This window comes from Musa acuminata, chromosome BXJ1-6 (assembly GCF_036884655.1).
Source record: "Musa acuminata AAA Group cultivar baxijiao chromosome BXJ1-6, Cavendish_Baxijiao_AAA, whole genome shotgun sequence".
Taxonomy (NCBI): Eukaryota; Viridiplantae; Streptophyta; class Magnoliopsida; order Zingiberales; family Musaceae; genus Musa; species Musa acuminata.
This window is the reverse complement of record NC_088332.1, coordinates 15,334,413-15,351,062: the sequence shown is the minus strand read 5'-3', so window position 1 is coordinate 15,351,062 and position 16,650 is coordinate 15,334,413. Positions and strand designations below refer to the sequence as shown.

The 16,650-nt window shown below is 39.6% G+C and overlaps 2 protein-coding genes across 2 annotated transcripts; both read left to right on the top strand.

Annotated features, from left to right (window-relative positions):
• Positions 1-1,159: 1,159 nt before the first annotated feature.
• Positions 1,160-12,061, top strand: LOC135676489 (beta-galactosidase 3-like). The gene is made up of 18 exons (XM_065187732.1): positions 1,160-1,492; positions 1,589-1,684; positions 1,788-1,900; positions 1,996-2,062; positions 2,183-2,270; positions 2,995-3,143; positions 3,638-3,726; positions 4,973-5,078; positions 5,177-5,264; positions 5,386-5,504; positions 6,349-6,510; positions 7,399-7,592; positions 8,090-8,196; positions 9,118-9,215; positions 9,751-9,858; positions 10,791-10,901; positions 11,108-11,319; positions 11,689-12,061. Exons 1-18 carry the CDS (start codon positions 1,322-1,324, stop codon positions 11,813-11,815), a joined length of 2,205 nt encoding a protein of 734 aa, XP_065043804.1. The 5' UTR covers positions 1,160-1,321; the 3' UTR covers positions 11,816-12,061.
• A 2,833-nt stretch (positions 12,062-14,894) lies between these two features.
• Positions 14,895-16,640, top strand: LOC135676486 (NAC domain-containing protein 48-like). Its single transcript, XM_065187729.1, has 3 exons — positions 14,895-15,173; positions 15,249-15,523; positions 15,819-16,640. Exons 1-3 carry the CDS (start codon positions 15,011-15,013, stop codon positions 16,275-16,277), a joined length of 897 nt encoding a protein of 298 aa, XP_065043801.1. The 5' UTR covers positions 14,895-15,010; the 3' UTR covers positions 16,278-16,640.
• Positions 16,641-16,650: the final 10 nt, after the last annotated feature.

The following is a 16,650-nucleotide window of genomic DNA, read 5'->3' as shown; positions in this document are numbered from 1 at the left end:
AATTAAAAAAAAAAAGAATCATCATAGAGGTATCGTATGCTTAATTCACAATCATTTCCATCCGATAATAAAGCTCTCATGTAAATAAATGATCACCCTCATTTGCTCTTCGTAAACTACTATATCCTTTCAACCATCAAATCATACTAACTATATATTTTTCATCTTAAAACCTCCTCCCTTCCATAACCATGAATTTTGAATAAAGACGATATCACTAACATTCCATATAAACTTTGAATCAATATCCATAAGAATCATGGATTACTTATATTAAAATTAAAATGGTCAACAAATTCCGTACATGATTTCTCCAATGACATCTACACATATGTAGTATTTGGTGATACCCTTAAATCTCCGTATCTTCCATCCATGGCGAAATCCTTGTAACCTCTCATCCCACATTCTCTCAACTTACATAATTCAATCATAGTTGCCTAATTATTCCTGTCTTAATATCGTTAAACACTTTCCTATCTCAATCTCAAACATCCATTTTCCCTGAATTGCTTGTCTCCAATGTCCTGTCCCCTAGTTTATTAACATTTACATTCTTTAATGCTAGCCGTTTGATTTCGATCCAAAGGCAGACTAAAACTGGTCATTTGTGTCCCGTCAACTGAAATGCCCATCAAATAATAGTAATAATAATAATCATTATTATTATTATTATTATAACGTACATCACGAAATCTAAAAAGAAGTCCACCGAAGTCTTTTGCATTGGAGTATCTCATTATCTCCGCACGTAAGCAACGATAGGCTTTCGTTCTCCTTTGATCTAATTACCCGCGTTCCACCTGCGCCCTCCTCCTCCCACGTGGAAGTCATGGTGTGGGCCCCACGATCCGGTCTCTTAGAAGGTGTTCGGTATATGTGTTGCGGTACGTGTGGTTTAGGATCTCGTAGGGAAATCAGACGCCGACAGATGGTCTGCTCGAGGATAGGATCAACTGGACCCAGTCGGCACAGGATTCAGGTACGGGAGGATGCATGGGACGTGGGTCCCGCTTGGACAATAATTGGTATGGCGATTATTGTTGGATCCCGGCTTGGATAGGACAGGCGACGCGGCACCCGGACCGACAACGCCTTCCCTGTTCCTTTGGGTTTCCCCAATCGCCTGCGCTGCTCAGTGTCATGCACGGAAAGTGATGGTTGTCGATGCAACTGCAATTACCGCGATTCCCTGCGGTGAAATCACAGGGTTAGCTGTTCGCAGCTGTCACGCTCTCTCCTCTCCTGCCTTCCTTCCGCCTCCCGGCGTCTCTATAAACTCAGCTGATGGCCTCCCGCAGCTCGAGTTACACTTGCTGCCATGGCCAAGAACGCTGGCCTCCTCATCCTCTCTCTTTCCTTTCTCTTCTTCCTCTTCATCTCTGTTGCAGTCTCGCGCAATGTCACCTTCGACCACCGCTCCCTCATCATCGACGGCCAGCGCAAGCTCCTCATCTCCGCCTCCATTCACTACCCTCGCAGCGTCCCAGCCGTACGCTCTCCACCCTCCTTTCTGTTGTTCATGTTGCTGCTCTTCTTCTGCTTCTTCTTTCTCTAAGCCACTCTCGGTCTTTGATCCTACTCCCAGATGTGGCCCGACCTCGTCGCGGCGGCAAAAAGGGGAGGCGTGGACGTCATCGAGACCTACGTCTTTTGGAATGGCCACGAGCCCTCTCCCGGCCAAGTCAGTTCCCTTCCAACTCCCTTCCCATGTTTCTTGATCGCGCTCCTGCTTGATATGTTCCTCAACATAACCCGCTTCCTCTGCCGTTTCTCTCTGTTTGCAGTTTTATTTCGAGGACCGCTTCGATCTGGTCAGGTTCGCGAAGATCGTCAGAGATGCGGGCATGTATATGATCCTTCGCATTGGGCCATTTGTGGCCGCAGAGTGGAATTACGGGTGTGTATGCCGAGTGACGTTCAGATTTTTGCACCTCTGTTGGTTTTGTTCTTGAGGGGATTCGATTGTTATTGGGCTTTGGATTTGCAATGCAGGGGAGTGCCGGTTTGGCTGCACTATGTTCCGGGGACTGTTTTCCGGACTGACAATGAACCTTTCAAGGTCTGTGGATGAATAAAGCTTCAATCTTTCTTTGGTGGGAACAGCATGTTCTTGGTTTTTTTTGTCTATGCGGAGTGTAATCTGACAGACAAGAGTTTGTCTTTGATTGTTGGCTTTCAGAGTCATATGGCGAGCTTCACCACATTCATAGTGCAGATGATGAAGCGAGAGAATTTGTTTGCATCACAAGGAGGCCATATCATTTTGGCTCAGGCAACTGCTCTTAACTATCATTTAATTTCTGCAACTGACCAAGTTCTTTGATTTCTTTGTAGAAAAATTTGATTCTCATACATCTTTACTTGAATCTACTGTTATCTCTACAATTCCTGCCTTCCCAAATATTGTAGTTAGCTCAATCCAGCCTCATGGTTCAACTACAAGTATTGACCAAATGATCGCAATCCTCTCTTGCAATCCGCATAGCGAGCACGTTTTACGCATTTAGATAACCTTCAAATGGGGCGCGCTTTAATATTGAGCTTATTTTGCAATAGCATCCAAGCATGGAACAGAACTTTCGTTGGAACTTAGTTTTACAGACCATATTGCTTCTGTTACCTCTTTTCAGTGCGACTGACCGAGCTGTTTTGGAGACTTTGCTTATTAGTAATAAGAGTGGAAGATAGAAACTGTAACTGAGAATTTTTATCTAACTTCGAAGTGTATATATATCATAGCCAGCTAAAGGTGTAGCCTCATAGCTCTATCAGTCTTTTCGAGTTTTTGCATGATATAAGAGTGTTCTTCCTCGTTCCAATAGAAAGTGCTCTGCCACTGTGAAAGATCATCGATGGCTGATAGGGCTGAGTTTTATCTGTTTCATATATCATCATTTGTTCAAAAATCCTATCAAAGATCATTCTTTTATTGTCGTCGAAGCTCAAGAACTGAAATCAGTTTCTTATTTTCGTTCCTTTTTTTGGCTTGACTGCAGATTGAAAATGAATATGGAGATATTGAAGCAGTGTATGGTGATGGGGGGAGGTCATATTCAAGGTGGGCTGCCAATATGGCACTCTCTCAAAACATTGGTGTACCTTGGATCATGTGCCAACAGTATGATGCCCCTGATAATGTGGTAATGGTTCATATCCATGTTGATGTACAATTTCTGGATTCCATCTCAAATTTTTTGAGGATTCAGATTAATGGTAGTAGGCCAATATAATATACAGCATGGAACTTGCTAACCACTGTTTATTTTGAATGACAAAGCTATTTACAAGAAGTTGTCAGTAGCTTTTTCAAACTTTGTGTTAAGTAGTTAGAGCAGCAATGCATAAGAGAAAATTCACTACTCTGTTCAATTGGAACTCCAAGACAGTGCAGCTGCTTCCTATCATATAAAGTGCATCAAGCAAAATCAAACAGAATTTGCTATTCTTTCTTGTTTTGCGTGTCTCTTATCTTGTGACTCAACTTGTGAGAATGCAAAATTATGGCTCTTTACATTTATATGTATCATCATTGTTATATTAGTGTCAATCCCTGTTTCACAGCTTCAAAAATTAGAAACATATTATCGTGTAGCGACTAAAGTTTGATTTTTTTTCTTCTTCTTCAAACTTGCAGATAAATACTTGCAACTCATTTTATTGCGATCAATTCAAACCAAGTTCTGCGAACAAACCAAAATTTTGGACAGAAAATTGGCCTGGATGGTAATTTCTATGTTGAATCAGCATTATCTTCTTTGCTTTTAAAGTGTTACTCTCAAGTTTAACTTTCTGACATGGAGAATCTAATTTATAGAATTGACTTTGCCAAATAAACTACATGTGAGTAAATGAGAAGTTGAGAATAAATACGTAAACTTTGGGTGGATATAGTTGGTTTCCTTTTCATTATATTTTAGATGATATTTAAGGATGCAAGTATGTTGGTCCAAATCTGTGGACAACACTCTGGTCTGTCAAATAAGTGAAGCTTCTATGTATTATGATTTTGACACCTTAACTTTATAGAGACTAGCATGCTAGAATCATATTCACACATGGGGACAACTTGTTTCTGATCTGAAAAGGAAGTCACAGGTTCACAATAGTTAAGATATGTGGAAATGGTGGTCGGAAGGGGAGAGATAGGTGAGAGAAATAAGGTTCATCTAGAGTGGACATGGATCAACTACACTTACCAACATATCATACGTAATAGATGGGTATTCCACCTTTTCTTTGGGAAAGGAAAACATTGATATATGTTCATGCATAAATATTTTCAATGTTCCCAGCACACAGAGGGGAAATTGGGTTTTTTTTCCCTCCAAGTAATCTATCTTATTCTTGATAAATGGTGGGTTTGGGTTGATAATGGGTGCAAGGGGCATAGGAACTTATCTGAACCTGATGAGACTTGCTATCAGGACAAGATTTCTTGACTCAAACTTGATCATTGTAGCTGGTGAATAGGCCAGGCTGGGACAAGATGGTTTGGACTGGATCAATCTGGTGGACTAAGGCAAATTTTATTTTGGCTTTCAGAAATGAGAAAGAAAGAGAATTTGAATCAAGTGGGGTCAGTAGGTTTATGCTTGAGACTAACTCAGACCCATACCCAAGAAGACTTGCAAAGAGGCTATGATTTCTTGATTGTTCCACTCCGCACCTGATTAGTTCTCAGTGATAACTAGAAGATGCTTCTGTAAATATGTTTCTAATGCTTTACTTTATTAACTATAAACTGGAGGAATTACCTAATGCCCCAAATCCAGAGCACTATAATCTTTCTAGGTCTTGCTGGCTGTAAATTTCTATGATTTTATGCTCTGCATCTGGTCAACCATAGTATCTCTTTGATGCATCTTATGTCAACAAAATCTCATGGCACAATTTTTTTACTTCCATTGTTGTAAGCTCAATTACAGATCTTTTAGGCTTTTACTAATACTAAAATGTAACCTTTTTCCAGGTTTCAGAATTTTGGGACGGCAAAGCCTCATAGACCACCTCAGGATATTGCATTTGCTGTTGCTCGCTTTTTTCAGAAGGGTGGTAGTCTGCAAAACTATTACATGGTATGTCTTTTAAAAATCATTATATTTTTTGGTAGGAGACTGCAAATTATTTCATGCTACTGAAAACAATGAATGCACACTTCACATCTTTTTCTTAGTATCATGGTGGAACAAATTTTGGTCGCACTTCAGGGGGACCATTCATCACTACAAGCTATGATTATGATGCTCCAATAGATGAATATGGTATGTTACTTTCTAGATTTTCATTGACTGAGTTACAAATAACTAATATTTTTTAAATTTTAATTGAAAGGTTTATTTCTTTGATATTTGATTTCACTAATGAAGATGGATTGCATTTTAGGGTTGGTTAGGCTCCCAAAATGGTCACATCTGAAGGAGCTCCATGAAGCCATAAAATTATGTGAACAAACTTTGCTCTATGGCACGTCAAAGTTTCTGTCTCTTGGCTCTCATCAAGAGGTGACACAGTTTCTTTTTTTTTTCTTATGATATAGTTTCCTCACTAAGTTCAAAACCAAGTATTTCTTTATGTGTTTGTATAGGCATAGTGACACCCAAATATATCCACTTTATGCATAATTAAAAAATTAAGCACTATAAAGTAATAACTACAAAAATGCAAGTATATTTTATAATTTGTTATCATTTTTAAGGGTTAATTATAAATTATCTCCTATAATTAACTACCTTTAATATTTTGATCCTTACACTTTCAAAGTTACATTGGATTTTTTATACTTACGAAAGTGAAATATTGAGATCTTTATTTATGATTAAAAAAATAATTTTACAAAGTTAAAAATCAAGAGAGATGGATTTTATTGGAGTAACGGAGTTAAATATTTTATTTTCGTTAGTGTAGGGATCTTAATGTAACTTTTGAAAGTATAGGGACTGGGATGCTAAGAGTAACTAATTACAGGGGATAATCTATAATTAGCCTCATTTCTAATTATTATAATAATTTTAAGCAAGGAAAGAGAGCCAAAAAGTACACCTATACGGTTAATATCATTCTAATTATGTTTTCCCACCCCTATTTCATGAATCTTATTTGGAAAATATTATCATGTTTTTGGACTTTTAACCTATTATCAAATAAGTGCACTTTAAATAAAAGTGCCAATCAAGTCTTGGAATACTCATGAAATAGCATGCTGTTTATGCCTTCCTCTTTAAGTTTAATGTTTTCACTAGTCATTACATTAAGAGGATAGGCTTCATTCTTTTAAATTATCTTTTTGGTGGGTTTCAGCTATTCTGTTTTATTTATATTATCAACATAAGTTCCTTGCTTATGCAGGCTGATATTTTTGAACACTCAGGGAAGTGTGTTGCATTCCTTGCTAACGTGGATGAACGAAATGATAAGTTGGTCATATTTCGGAATGTACGATACAATCTTCCAGCCTGGTCTGTCAGCATCCTTCCAGATTGCAAGAATGTTGTGTTCAACACTGCAAAGGTATGTTCAATCTTCCATTTACTTATTATTTACATACTATGGGCAACATTAATGTATATCCTATAGTTCTTAAGAACCAAATTCAAATTGTTACCTGATATGATATCTATTATGAGGGGCTAAATGATAGACAGAGATGCAAAACCTGCTTATATAAGCTGTAATATTAGCTATACTCTATTTCAATTCAAATATTTAAGCATACAGTGAATTTTCAAGATCACTTTTGAAGCGCTTAAAGAGCATTTTGTTAAACTTCTTTTTATCAAAATTCAGACATCATCAGATGCATGTTAGTGCTCATGTTCTGGTGCTTTCTTTACAATGACAAGGCATTTGCTTCGTTTAATACTAGGTGGTAACTTTCTATCACATACCATGACAGGAAACTCTGTGACAGTAATATTTGTTTGATCAAAAGAGAAATGCTAATATCTGTTATGGTTATAAGAAAGAAAATTCCAAAGAATCATATGAACAGCTTCACATACACTTGCACATGTATTGTGCTAGTAAGCATTATACCATGTATTGTACCAGATTAGCTATCTCAAGTTCCATTTATTAAATAACTACTAAATAAAGATGTCTGCCTTTTCCATCATTGGTATGCCGACTAAATATTGCAACATTATGTTATACTAATTAATACCTTTATGATAACTTGCAATGAAGGCCTTTTTGGGCATTAAGTGCACTGTTACATACCAATGAAAATGCTGCTACACTGTGATAACTAAATATAGATCAGGACTTGAAATATAAAGGTGAAATTGGTTGTGTTTCTTTCATTTATGTCTTTGAAGAATTTTGTAACTATAGCAAATTAAAATTCTTATTCCTGTATTTTGATGTTGCTAACAGTCTCGATTGGTATTTATTATTCAGGTCCGATCACAAAATTCCAGAGTAGAAATGGTACCAGAGAACTTGAAAGCATCTGCAGGTTCAGGAAAGCTACCTTGGCAAGTTTACACAGAGAAAGCCGGTGTTTGGGGAGCACCTGATTTTATTAAAAATGAGCTTGTAGATCATATTAATACGACAAAGGATACAACTGATTATCTTTGGTATACAACAAGGTAAGCTTAACTCTGCAATTTTTGTTATCTTCTTTGCTAGTTTATTGCAGTACTTCCATATTGACAGATAGTTTTCGTTTTCCTTCTTCTTTGCACATTTATTACGTCAACCACAATTCACTATATGCTCAATGGGACTTGAAGCACTGACCACTTGACCATGCATAAAATGTGCTAACAACCTGGATGTCTCCGTGGAGACTCATCTTGTTACATAGTTACTAGAGAATAATTTTGATCTGGAAGAATTCTTTTTTTGGCAAGTGCAACTAATTCAGCATTAAGGAAACCTTGTATTTGCAGAGGCCGATATCATCATTAGTTACGTTTTCTTTCTTCGAAATTCAGAGATCATCTGATAACATATGGCATTAGGAACCTGCATGATGCGTTAGATATACATAAACAATGTAATTAGCTGTTCTGTTTTTCATGAAAGTTGGTCCATGATTGCAATGTAGATACTAATTTTTCTTTAATTTTTTTTATAAATGCAGTTTTTATATAGATGGAAATGAATTTCTTAGTAATGGGAGTCTTCCAATTCTGATGGTTGAATCTAAAGGCCATGCTGTTCAGGCTTTTGTAAATGGTCAACTTCAAGGTTCTTTCCCGACTTTCTCATCATATATAGATCATTTCACCATGGATCATTGCTGTAAAAATATGATACACTCTGGTGCCTGACTTGGTTATCTGCACATTCCAAGAATCTGTTTCTTAGCCAAATCTTTGTGATTTACTCATAATAATGCTTTTATGGATATAATACATATAGCAAATGCAGAGAGGAAGATTAAACTGCTCTATTGTAGAAGCTTTAGAAGTTTTATTGGGAACCATCGATAAGCCTATTCCATGGAGTCACCTTTTCCCATAGAGCAATTTCATCTTTCCTACCATAGACAGCCTTGTTTTGAACTGATAGATTGCAAATGGTGACCACAGATAGAACATATTTAGTATGATGCTAGTGTTCTGGGGAGGTGGAACTCCACAAATACATAATTAACATGTACTCGCTTCCACCTATACATACATAGTAATGCATATGTACATGTAGATATTCAATTAGTTGTACTAGTCATTTATCATTAATCTTGCATGAGCAGACCAATAACTATAATAAGGACAATCTTGGGCCTTAAAAAGTTAAGGCTAAGGAAATGTCCTGTGAAGCTAATCATTGACAACCACAGATGGTCCTCTTGCCACTTCAAATTGATTACAACATTTTGTTATCTGCTTCATTCAATGCTGGTTCTAGTTGCCTTCTTTCCTGTGAAACTTAACATGGCATATAGACCGTGACTTCACATGAATGATTTTTCAGTTGTCATCAAATGCAGTCATAAGGCAGACAATACAGAACTCTGGTGCTCTTGCTTTTCATGCTACTTCATCGCCTTTGTCCTATTAAATCATGTGCATCTAGTGGTTGATGCTATTCAAGTCTCTTTGGATATGTCCATATCTATTAACTCATAAAAGTTGACTGATGATTCCTATGGCTTCTATCTTACAGCCAATTCTTCTGGTTATACTATCAAGCTTGAGGCTCCCATAACCCTAAGGGCAGGGGTAAATGAAATTGCTTTATTGAGCATGACTGTTGGGCTGCAAGTAAGTAATTGTGCCTTGTCTTATCTGATAGTGTTGCTTATAACATGTCTTACTCCGAAAACCAGAATGACAATATGTGGAGAGTAAAAGGATTTTCTAATGTACTACAGCTCTTCAAGTCATTATTTCTATCATCTGCCTCATAGATCTTCGAGGAGTTTCTGAGTAACAAATATCTGTATTAATGCATCATATATTATTGGTCTCCCCAATGTTCATTTTAAAAACAAGAAAAATTAATTCTTCTAACAATCTAAGAATTTTGCCAATGCTCTATATTCTTTGTCATGCACACGGTATGTGCGTTGATGCGTAAGACTCTCCAAACCATGATAGAGACTGAAAATTGTATAGACAGCAATTATTTGATCTCTGAAAAAGCAACACAGCAACTTTGAACTGGGTGTCTAAGAAATTTTCACTGAAAATGTAAATACTTGTTCTTGGTCTAAAAATAGCCGTGGTATGTTTTTTTAGTGGCATGACCGGTCTATAAGCTCCTTTTGGATTCTGATATTTTGTCTTCCAACCAAAGAATGCAGGACCTTTTTATGAATGGCTAGGTGCAGGGTTAACCAGCGTGAAGATATCTGGACTTAGAAATGGAGGTTTAGACTTGTCAGGAGCTGCATGGGCATATAAGGTAATCAGATTGGCTACTGTATCCATCTTGAGCTTTTAATTCTCAAAACTGTTTGCTAGCATTTATATGTGATGTATTCAAGTTTCCACTATCATGGAGCTAAATTTATGTTGAATGCTGTTAGTTTTCTCTTGCCTCCACTGCAGGATGACTCTTAGTTTTGCTCGTTTCCAGGGGGTTCTGTGTTGTATATGAACAAAATGCAACAAGTTATGGCATTGTAACTCTCAATATAGTCTGTCATTTGCTACCATAGAAATTGGTTTTGTAGTTAACCATACAAGTATTATTTAATCTAGGACAGTAACATAGTGGTTGAACAGAAATTCTTTGTCATGTTTGTGGTCATGTGAATAATAGAGCCAAATTTATTTTGTATGTTTGCTTGGACTCCAAGAACAGAAAAAGGCAAGCCAAGTATAAGGCTCCCGACATTATTAGGTCTAGGGAGGCTCAATGTGTGCAGCCTTAACTCTTAGCAAAGAAAGAGGTCGTTTTGCTTCCGCGACAAGGGGTAATCTAATCCATGACATCAAGGCTTACCCTTTTTCTGACTCAAGAATCCATTACATTAAACTATTTATCTACTGGGAGATGGCTTATTGCATTGTGTTCATCATAGTGATTAGTTAGGCAGGTGTTACTCATAGTAAGTCAACAACCTGTTATTATGTCATAGGTCAGTACCTCACAAGGGTGGCATCAGGACTTTTGACTTGCATTCGGAACAACGTAAATTAAGATCTTCTCTTCCTCATTTCTAGTAGTTTGAGAGACTGAATTTTAAGATTACATGTTTATTTTTTTGCATAGGTATGTCATTGGCTGTATGGTATTTTAATGCTTAGAAACGCAACAACCTTTTGACAGTGCTAATTCTTGGAAATATATCACCTAAGAAGCTCTATAATATGATGTGCTTCTCTTTGCAGATTGGGTTGGAAGGAGAGCATCAAAATATATTCAAGGCAGATGGTAACCATGATGTTAGGTGGACACCAGCATCTGATCCTCCAAAAAATCAACCTCTGACATGGTACAAGGTATTAATTGTTCGTTTCTTGATCTTTCTTAATATTTATTATCCTAAAATGGGTTTTATCAACATCAAGTCAGAGATGCTAAGTTTCATGAAAACTGTGCTGCAATTGTCATTGGTATATATCATTGTTATTAGCTTGTTCTGCTCTTCCTCAACCTTCAATCTAATAAATTGCGTGAAAATTCTCTGACTCTTATTTCACTGCAGGTAGAAATTGCTCCTCCCCAAGGAAATGAACCAGTTGCACTCGACATGCAGTCCATGTGGAAAGGTCAGGCCTGGCTGAATGGCAAAGCCATTGGAAGATACTGGTCTCTAACAAGTTCTGTATACAACAAGTGCAACCAGAATTGTGACTACAGAGGCCCATTTTCCCCAGACAAATGTAGGACAGGATGTGGAGAGATCTCCCAGAGATGGTACTTTCTCTTCCTAAATCTCAATTGGTTGTTCTACTCTTCTGTCTAATGATTCCACTCCTCTATAGAACCTACACATGAATTCTCTGAATCTAGCATCCTCCTTCAGCTGAGAAGATCTCTTCATCTTCTCTTTATTTGGCCAATTATATGAATGACTTAATATGTGGTCTGTGTTTCAGTAACAAATTTCCGAAAAATACTAACACTCTCTTCGAAATCTTCATTACATCGTACTCTCTTACACCTACTAATTAATCCACTTCAAGAAACAAAATCTTGTAGTCTTTGCTGTAACAAAAATCTGCACCAAAGATTTCTTCTCCTTCGGGTATTGACTTCCTTGTGTGCTTTAAACTTTGACCACAGGTACCATGTTCCAAGATCATGGTTTCAGCCATCAAGAAACACACTCGTCTTTTTCGAAGAGAAAGGGGGAGATCCTACCCGGATCACCTTTGCAAGAAGACGTGTGACGGCTGGTGCACCGGCATAACCAAGACTCCGGCTGTTGAAGCTTGCAGAGAAATTAAGATGTCATGAGTAGATGCGGCTGTGTAGTAGGTTAATGAATAATTTGCTTTCCATGCATGTGAAAGAAGACTTGCGTATGTTGTGCTTATTGTATACATCTCAACCCTATTTATCTGACATTCACACAAACAAAGGAATATCAAATATCTTGCGTGATGATAAATTATGGGAATAGTATTAGAATCCTGATGATAATGCTTATCGATTATGATTGTTGATTCATCGTCAGTATCAATTAAATAGAATGACAGTCATTTTTAATATATTTTATACGTTCCGAAGAAGAGATATCAGTTTGAATAATCAAAAGTTGAGTGGATGATTTAAATGGTAATCCTAAATATTTAAGTAATCTATGGTATCACAATCACAATCACAATCACAGGTGTTTATTTTGCTCCTTAAGAAAATCAAATAATTGTTTAAAAAATAATATATATATATATAATCATAATATTTTTATTATTGAGATCACTTGCCGAATAGCTAATTAAGCTAACATAATGAATAGACTAAGGAATAAATGTAAATTGGCAGACTAAATAATAAACCACATATGATAAATCTAAATGCACAACAATGGATAAACAAGACTATCAATAAGTTTTGTATGTTTACTATGCTAATATAAATGGTATTAGTTCAAGTGTGAAGATCAAAGGTGCATTTGGATTGTTTGGTATGATGCAAACAAAAAATATATATAACAAATAAATAAAAACTTCAAAGATCATTTATAATGTCAAAATGATCAAGATATATTAACTGAAGTATTAATAATCCGTGTCGCGATCCTACGATTATTATCATCCTACAAATGCTTTTAGAATTCTGAATCATATTTAATTGATAATTTAATATCACTAGTGAGATAGTACTGCAGTTGTATATTTAATTGTAGTACTTATATAATTCTAATTGACAATCAAAGCATAGAACACATGGAAATTAGGTCAAAGTTGACATCTTGTTGTGCAAGTAGCTGTGCATTAACTCCCCTAACAAATCAAATTGTGGTCTTGATTACTGCACTGCAACACACATAAAAATGAGGTCCACTCTAGCTGTGATCACCCAGATATTTAGCACAACTCCATGCATGTTCTGAGGACATCAGTGATGCCACAGGAGGGCTGAAACCTTGTTGAAGAAGAGAGCCACAGAAGTGATGGTGGGTAAAGCCTGTTGTTGCTAAGGACCCAACTCCAATTGTCGGAATCAGATCTCAATCTACATCCCTAATGCATGCAACAAAGTCCCAATCCAAGACAGCAAAGATATGCTTTGGTTTGCTACATAAACCATGTGCTCTGAACTTGTTCTCTTCTGTTCTTTCTTGTTTTCTGGATATGGATAAAGACATCAAGAACATGAAACTAATAGGGGGGGCAATACCTAATCAAAGATAAGGTGAAGGTGCCTAAATCCATGTGCAGTGTTGGAACAGCTGCTGTCTAAATATCCATGCAGCAGAACAGTGTTCTTAGTCGATGAGATATTATTACTACTTAAGAGATTGCTGACTGATGACCAGGATGGATACCAAATGCTGGAACCCAACATTGCATGTGCTTCTCACAGTTGTTGCTTTGTATCATCCAACCTACAGGATTGTTTGCATGGCATATTTAATTATGGATTGATAGGTCTGCAGTCATATTTAATATAAAGATATTATGCACACAAGCTGAGTTTCAATTATGCTGGGACTTGGCAATTTATTTTCTCATGTTTGATACAGGTTGAGATTTTGTTGGTAGAGACTTGAGGAACTTGGAATCATGTTCAATATTGTGTACTTGTCTCATTCAAGTTCTCAATTATTGGCTTTGAATGCAAAGCATAAAGGACAAATACTTGTGAGTTTATCCTATCCCAAGTCCTATATATTACTACTATTGTGATATCATTGAAATAGTGGTTATAAATTGACCATCTCAAATCAAATCCATCAAAAGTGGTCTCATCATCATAAAAAAAATAGAATTTAAATAAAGAAATTATTATTATCTTGAATCTAAGTATTTCATAAGAAATTGATGATCTTATCGGATCAGATGGTGATGATAACTCTTATACAACTTACAAACAGAAAGTATTCTTCCGAGAGTCCAACAATACAAGGTTTCTTCTCTTGTCCCAAGTCAAAGATTTGGCAGGTGATACGGTATCTTGCGCACCTCTTCCAAAGATTCACACAACCAGATTCCGGATTCCAGTTGCTGACACGAATACACACAGTCATTGGAGTTCGTCTATATTTTCTAGCTTATCTTATTGTATGTGATGATTTGGAATCCACGCGTAAAGATTATCCATACGTATCCTCCAGTTTAGTGGGCCCCCACTCGAATTAAATAGGTATACTATATATAGGATGATGAGATCGTTCTCGTACGGTACCCGTTGACCGTATACGTATATGTTGCAGGTAAAATTCCTTCTCTAATTTACATTTTTATTCACGTCATCATCCAATCTGAGCACATGGTTTTGGAATAACGGCCGCAAGTTTCTTTACTGCACGAATCACGAACAGATCGTGACGACACTTGGGACCGGTCAAAGGTGTGCGCCAAAAAAGTCAGCAACTGAAGTGAATTCCTCCAATCTCACGTGCCCAACACGCTTCATACCTTTTGTCTCTTTCCCTCCTCTATTATTATTATTATTATATATTATTGTTATAGTGCTCGGAATGAATCGTGTGCTCGCGTACCTAATCTCTTTCACCCGCGTCCAGCATCCTTATCCACCCACGTCAAAAAAGAGCGCGAAACCGTACCAGCTACGTGTCGCGCTAGCGATGGCCAAACCCCCAGTCAGCCCTAGCGGGACCCGCGGGCCGGGAAGCGACGAAACAGGTGACGTAAGCCATGACAGAATCCCGCCGCAACCCTCGCTAGGTAAGCCCCCCACCGCCGCTGGATGCGTGACACGGAGGCTGGTGGTCCTTCTCGAAGCTGCCCACCGCCTGGGCCCCGCAGTCGACCGGTTTGCCACCGCGTTGTCGTTTTCTTCGACCCACCCGCCTGCCATTCGCGTCTATTTATGTGGCTCTCCTCGTGGCTTTCCAAGTTTTAAAGCTTCTCTCCCCTTCCGTGCCTTAATATATCACGCAGGAGATCCGACGGGCGTGGATCGAAGGGATCGAACGATGAACGGCGGAGATCTGCAGCTGCCACCCGGGTTCCGGTTCCACCCCACGGACGAGGAGCTCGTGATGCACTACCTCTGCCGTAGGTGCGCCGGCCTCCCCGTCGCCGTCCCCATCATCGCCGAGCTCGACCTCTACAAGTTCGACCCCTGGCAACTCCCAGGTAGGTTTCGATTTGGCTTACGGCCTCGTGCGCGCGTGTGATGGCCGCGTGATCTGGATCTGCTGCCTGTGACAGGGATGGCGCTGTACGGGGAGAAGGAGTGGTATTTCTTCTCGCCGAGGGACCGGAAGTACCCCAACGGGTCGAGGCCGAACCGGGCGGCCGGGTCGGGGTACTGGAAGGCGACCGGTGCGGATAAGCCGGTCGGATCGCCTAAGCCGGTGGCCATCAAGAAGGCCCTCGTGTTCTACACCGGGAAGGCCCCTAAGGGCGACAAGACCAACTGGATCATGCACGAGTACCGCCTCGCCGACGTCGACCGCTCCGCCCGCAAGAAGAACTCGCTCCGGGTATGTTCTGCACTCACCATATTATATTAATCGAACACATGCAAAGGGCCGAGGTCTTTGACGGGTATCGTAATTTTATTGGTTTTGGTGGGGGAGACGCACTGGATCCTCTTCCGTTATTGGTGTGGGTGACCATCCCGATGCAACTTGCCAGGTTGCTATCAGGGTGAGCCGGTGAGGAACCCTCATCGTTTGAACAGTGCACGAGAGGAGTCATCGTGTCCTCTTGGGTGATAGATAATCTAAACAAGAAAGCAGCATGATGTACTAACATGTGGGACGTGTCGGACTGCAGCTGGATGACTGGGTTCTATGCCGTATCTACAACAAGAAAGGAAGCAGCGGTTCGGAGAAGCTTGGGAACACGGATGGGAAGCCGGTGGTGTCAAGGAGCGTCTGGCCGGGCCCGGCCACGAGCCCCGAGGAGCGGAAGCCGGTGCTCGGCCCTTACGCACCATCGCCGCTCGCCCACGTGCCGGCGGAGATGGTGTACAGCTTTGCCCCGTCGGACTCGATGCCGAAGCTGCACGCCGACTCGAGCTGCTCGGAGCGGCCGGAGTTCACGTGCGAGAGGGAGGTCCAGAGCCAGCCGCGGTGGCGGCCCACCACCGAGTGGGACCGGGCCCTCGGCCTCGAGTCCGCCGCTACCGCCGGCGGCGGCTCGGTCTTCTCCCAGATCGAACCGGGTCTGTTCTCCTCCGAGTCGAGGGACCCGTTCCAGGACATCCTCACGTACCTGGGGAAGCCCTTTTGAGCTACAAACGAGCCGCACGCAGGACATGTAACTGAGTTGACACGGTGGCGACTCCGCGAGCTGCGGTGGAAATGGAATCGTCTGGAGGATGATCTCCGGCCGTCAGTCACGGGACCAACCGAATCGGACGGCTGGAGTCGCCACGGCAGCGATGAAACCTAGTCGATTCCGGGCTGAGTCAACGCGTCATAGATGTCATAGGGATGTGAGTGTGGATATGGGCATACTACATAGCCACCATTCTTTGATTTGAAGTGTTAGTATTTGGAGTATTGGTAGATACTTATACCTTGTCAGATATGGTACTTTCATCATTTAAAAGTCTTGTATATTATGAAGAAAAAACTCCGATTTTAATCTCAATCTCATGAAC

What these genes read in the sequence shown, in the direction of transcription:
- LOC135676486 (XM_065187729.1), top strand. Translation starts at nt 15,011, where the DNA reads ATGAACGGCGGAGATCTGCAGCTGCCACCCGGGTTCCGGTTCCACCCC. An exon ending in CGACCCCTGGCAACTCCCAG is followed by an intron (nt 15,174 to 15,248) that starts GTAGGTTTCGAT and finishes TGCCTGTGACAG; the next exon opens with GGATGGCGCTGTACGGGGAG. An exon ending in GCAAGAAGAACTCGCTCCGG is followed by an intron (nt 15,524 to 15,818) that starts GTATGTTCTGCA and finishes GTCGGACTGCAG; the next exon opens with CTGGATGACTGGGTTCTATG.
- LOC135676489 (XM_065187732.1), top strand. Translation starts at nt 1,322, where the DNA reads ATGGCCAAGAACGCTGGCCTCCTCATCCTCTCTCTTTCCTTTCTCTTC. An exon ending in CTGACAATGAACCTTTCAAG is followed by an intron (nt 2,063 to 2,182) that starts GTCTGTGGATGA and finishes GTTGGCTTTCAG; the next exon opens with AGTCATATGGCGAGCTTCAC. An exon ending in GTCTGCAAAACTATTACATG is followed by an intron (nt 5,079 to 5,176) that starts GTATGTCTTTTA and finishes TCTTTTTCTTAG; the next exon opens with TATCATGGTGGAACAAATTT.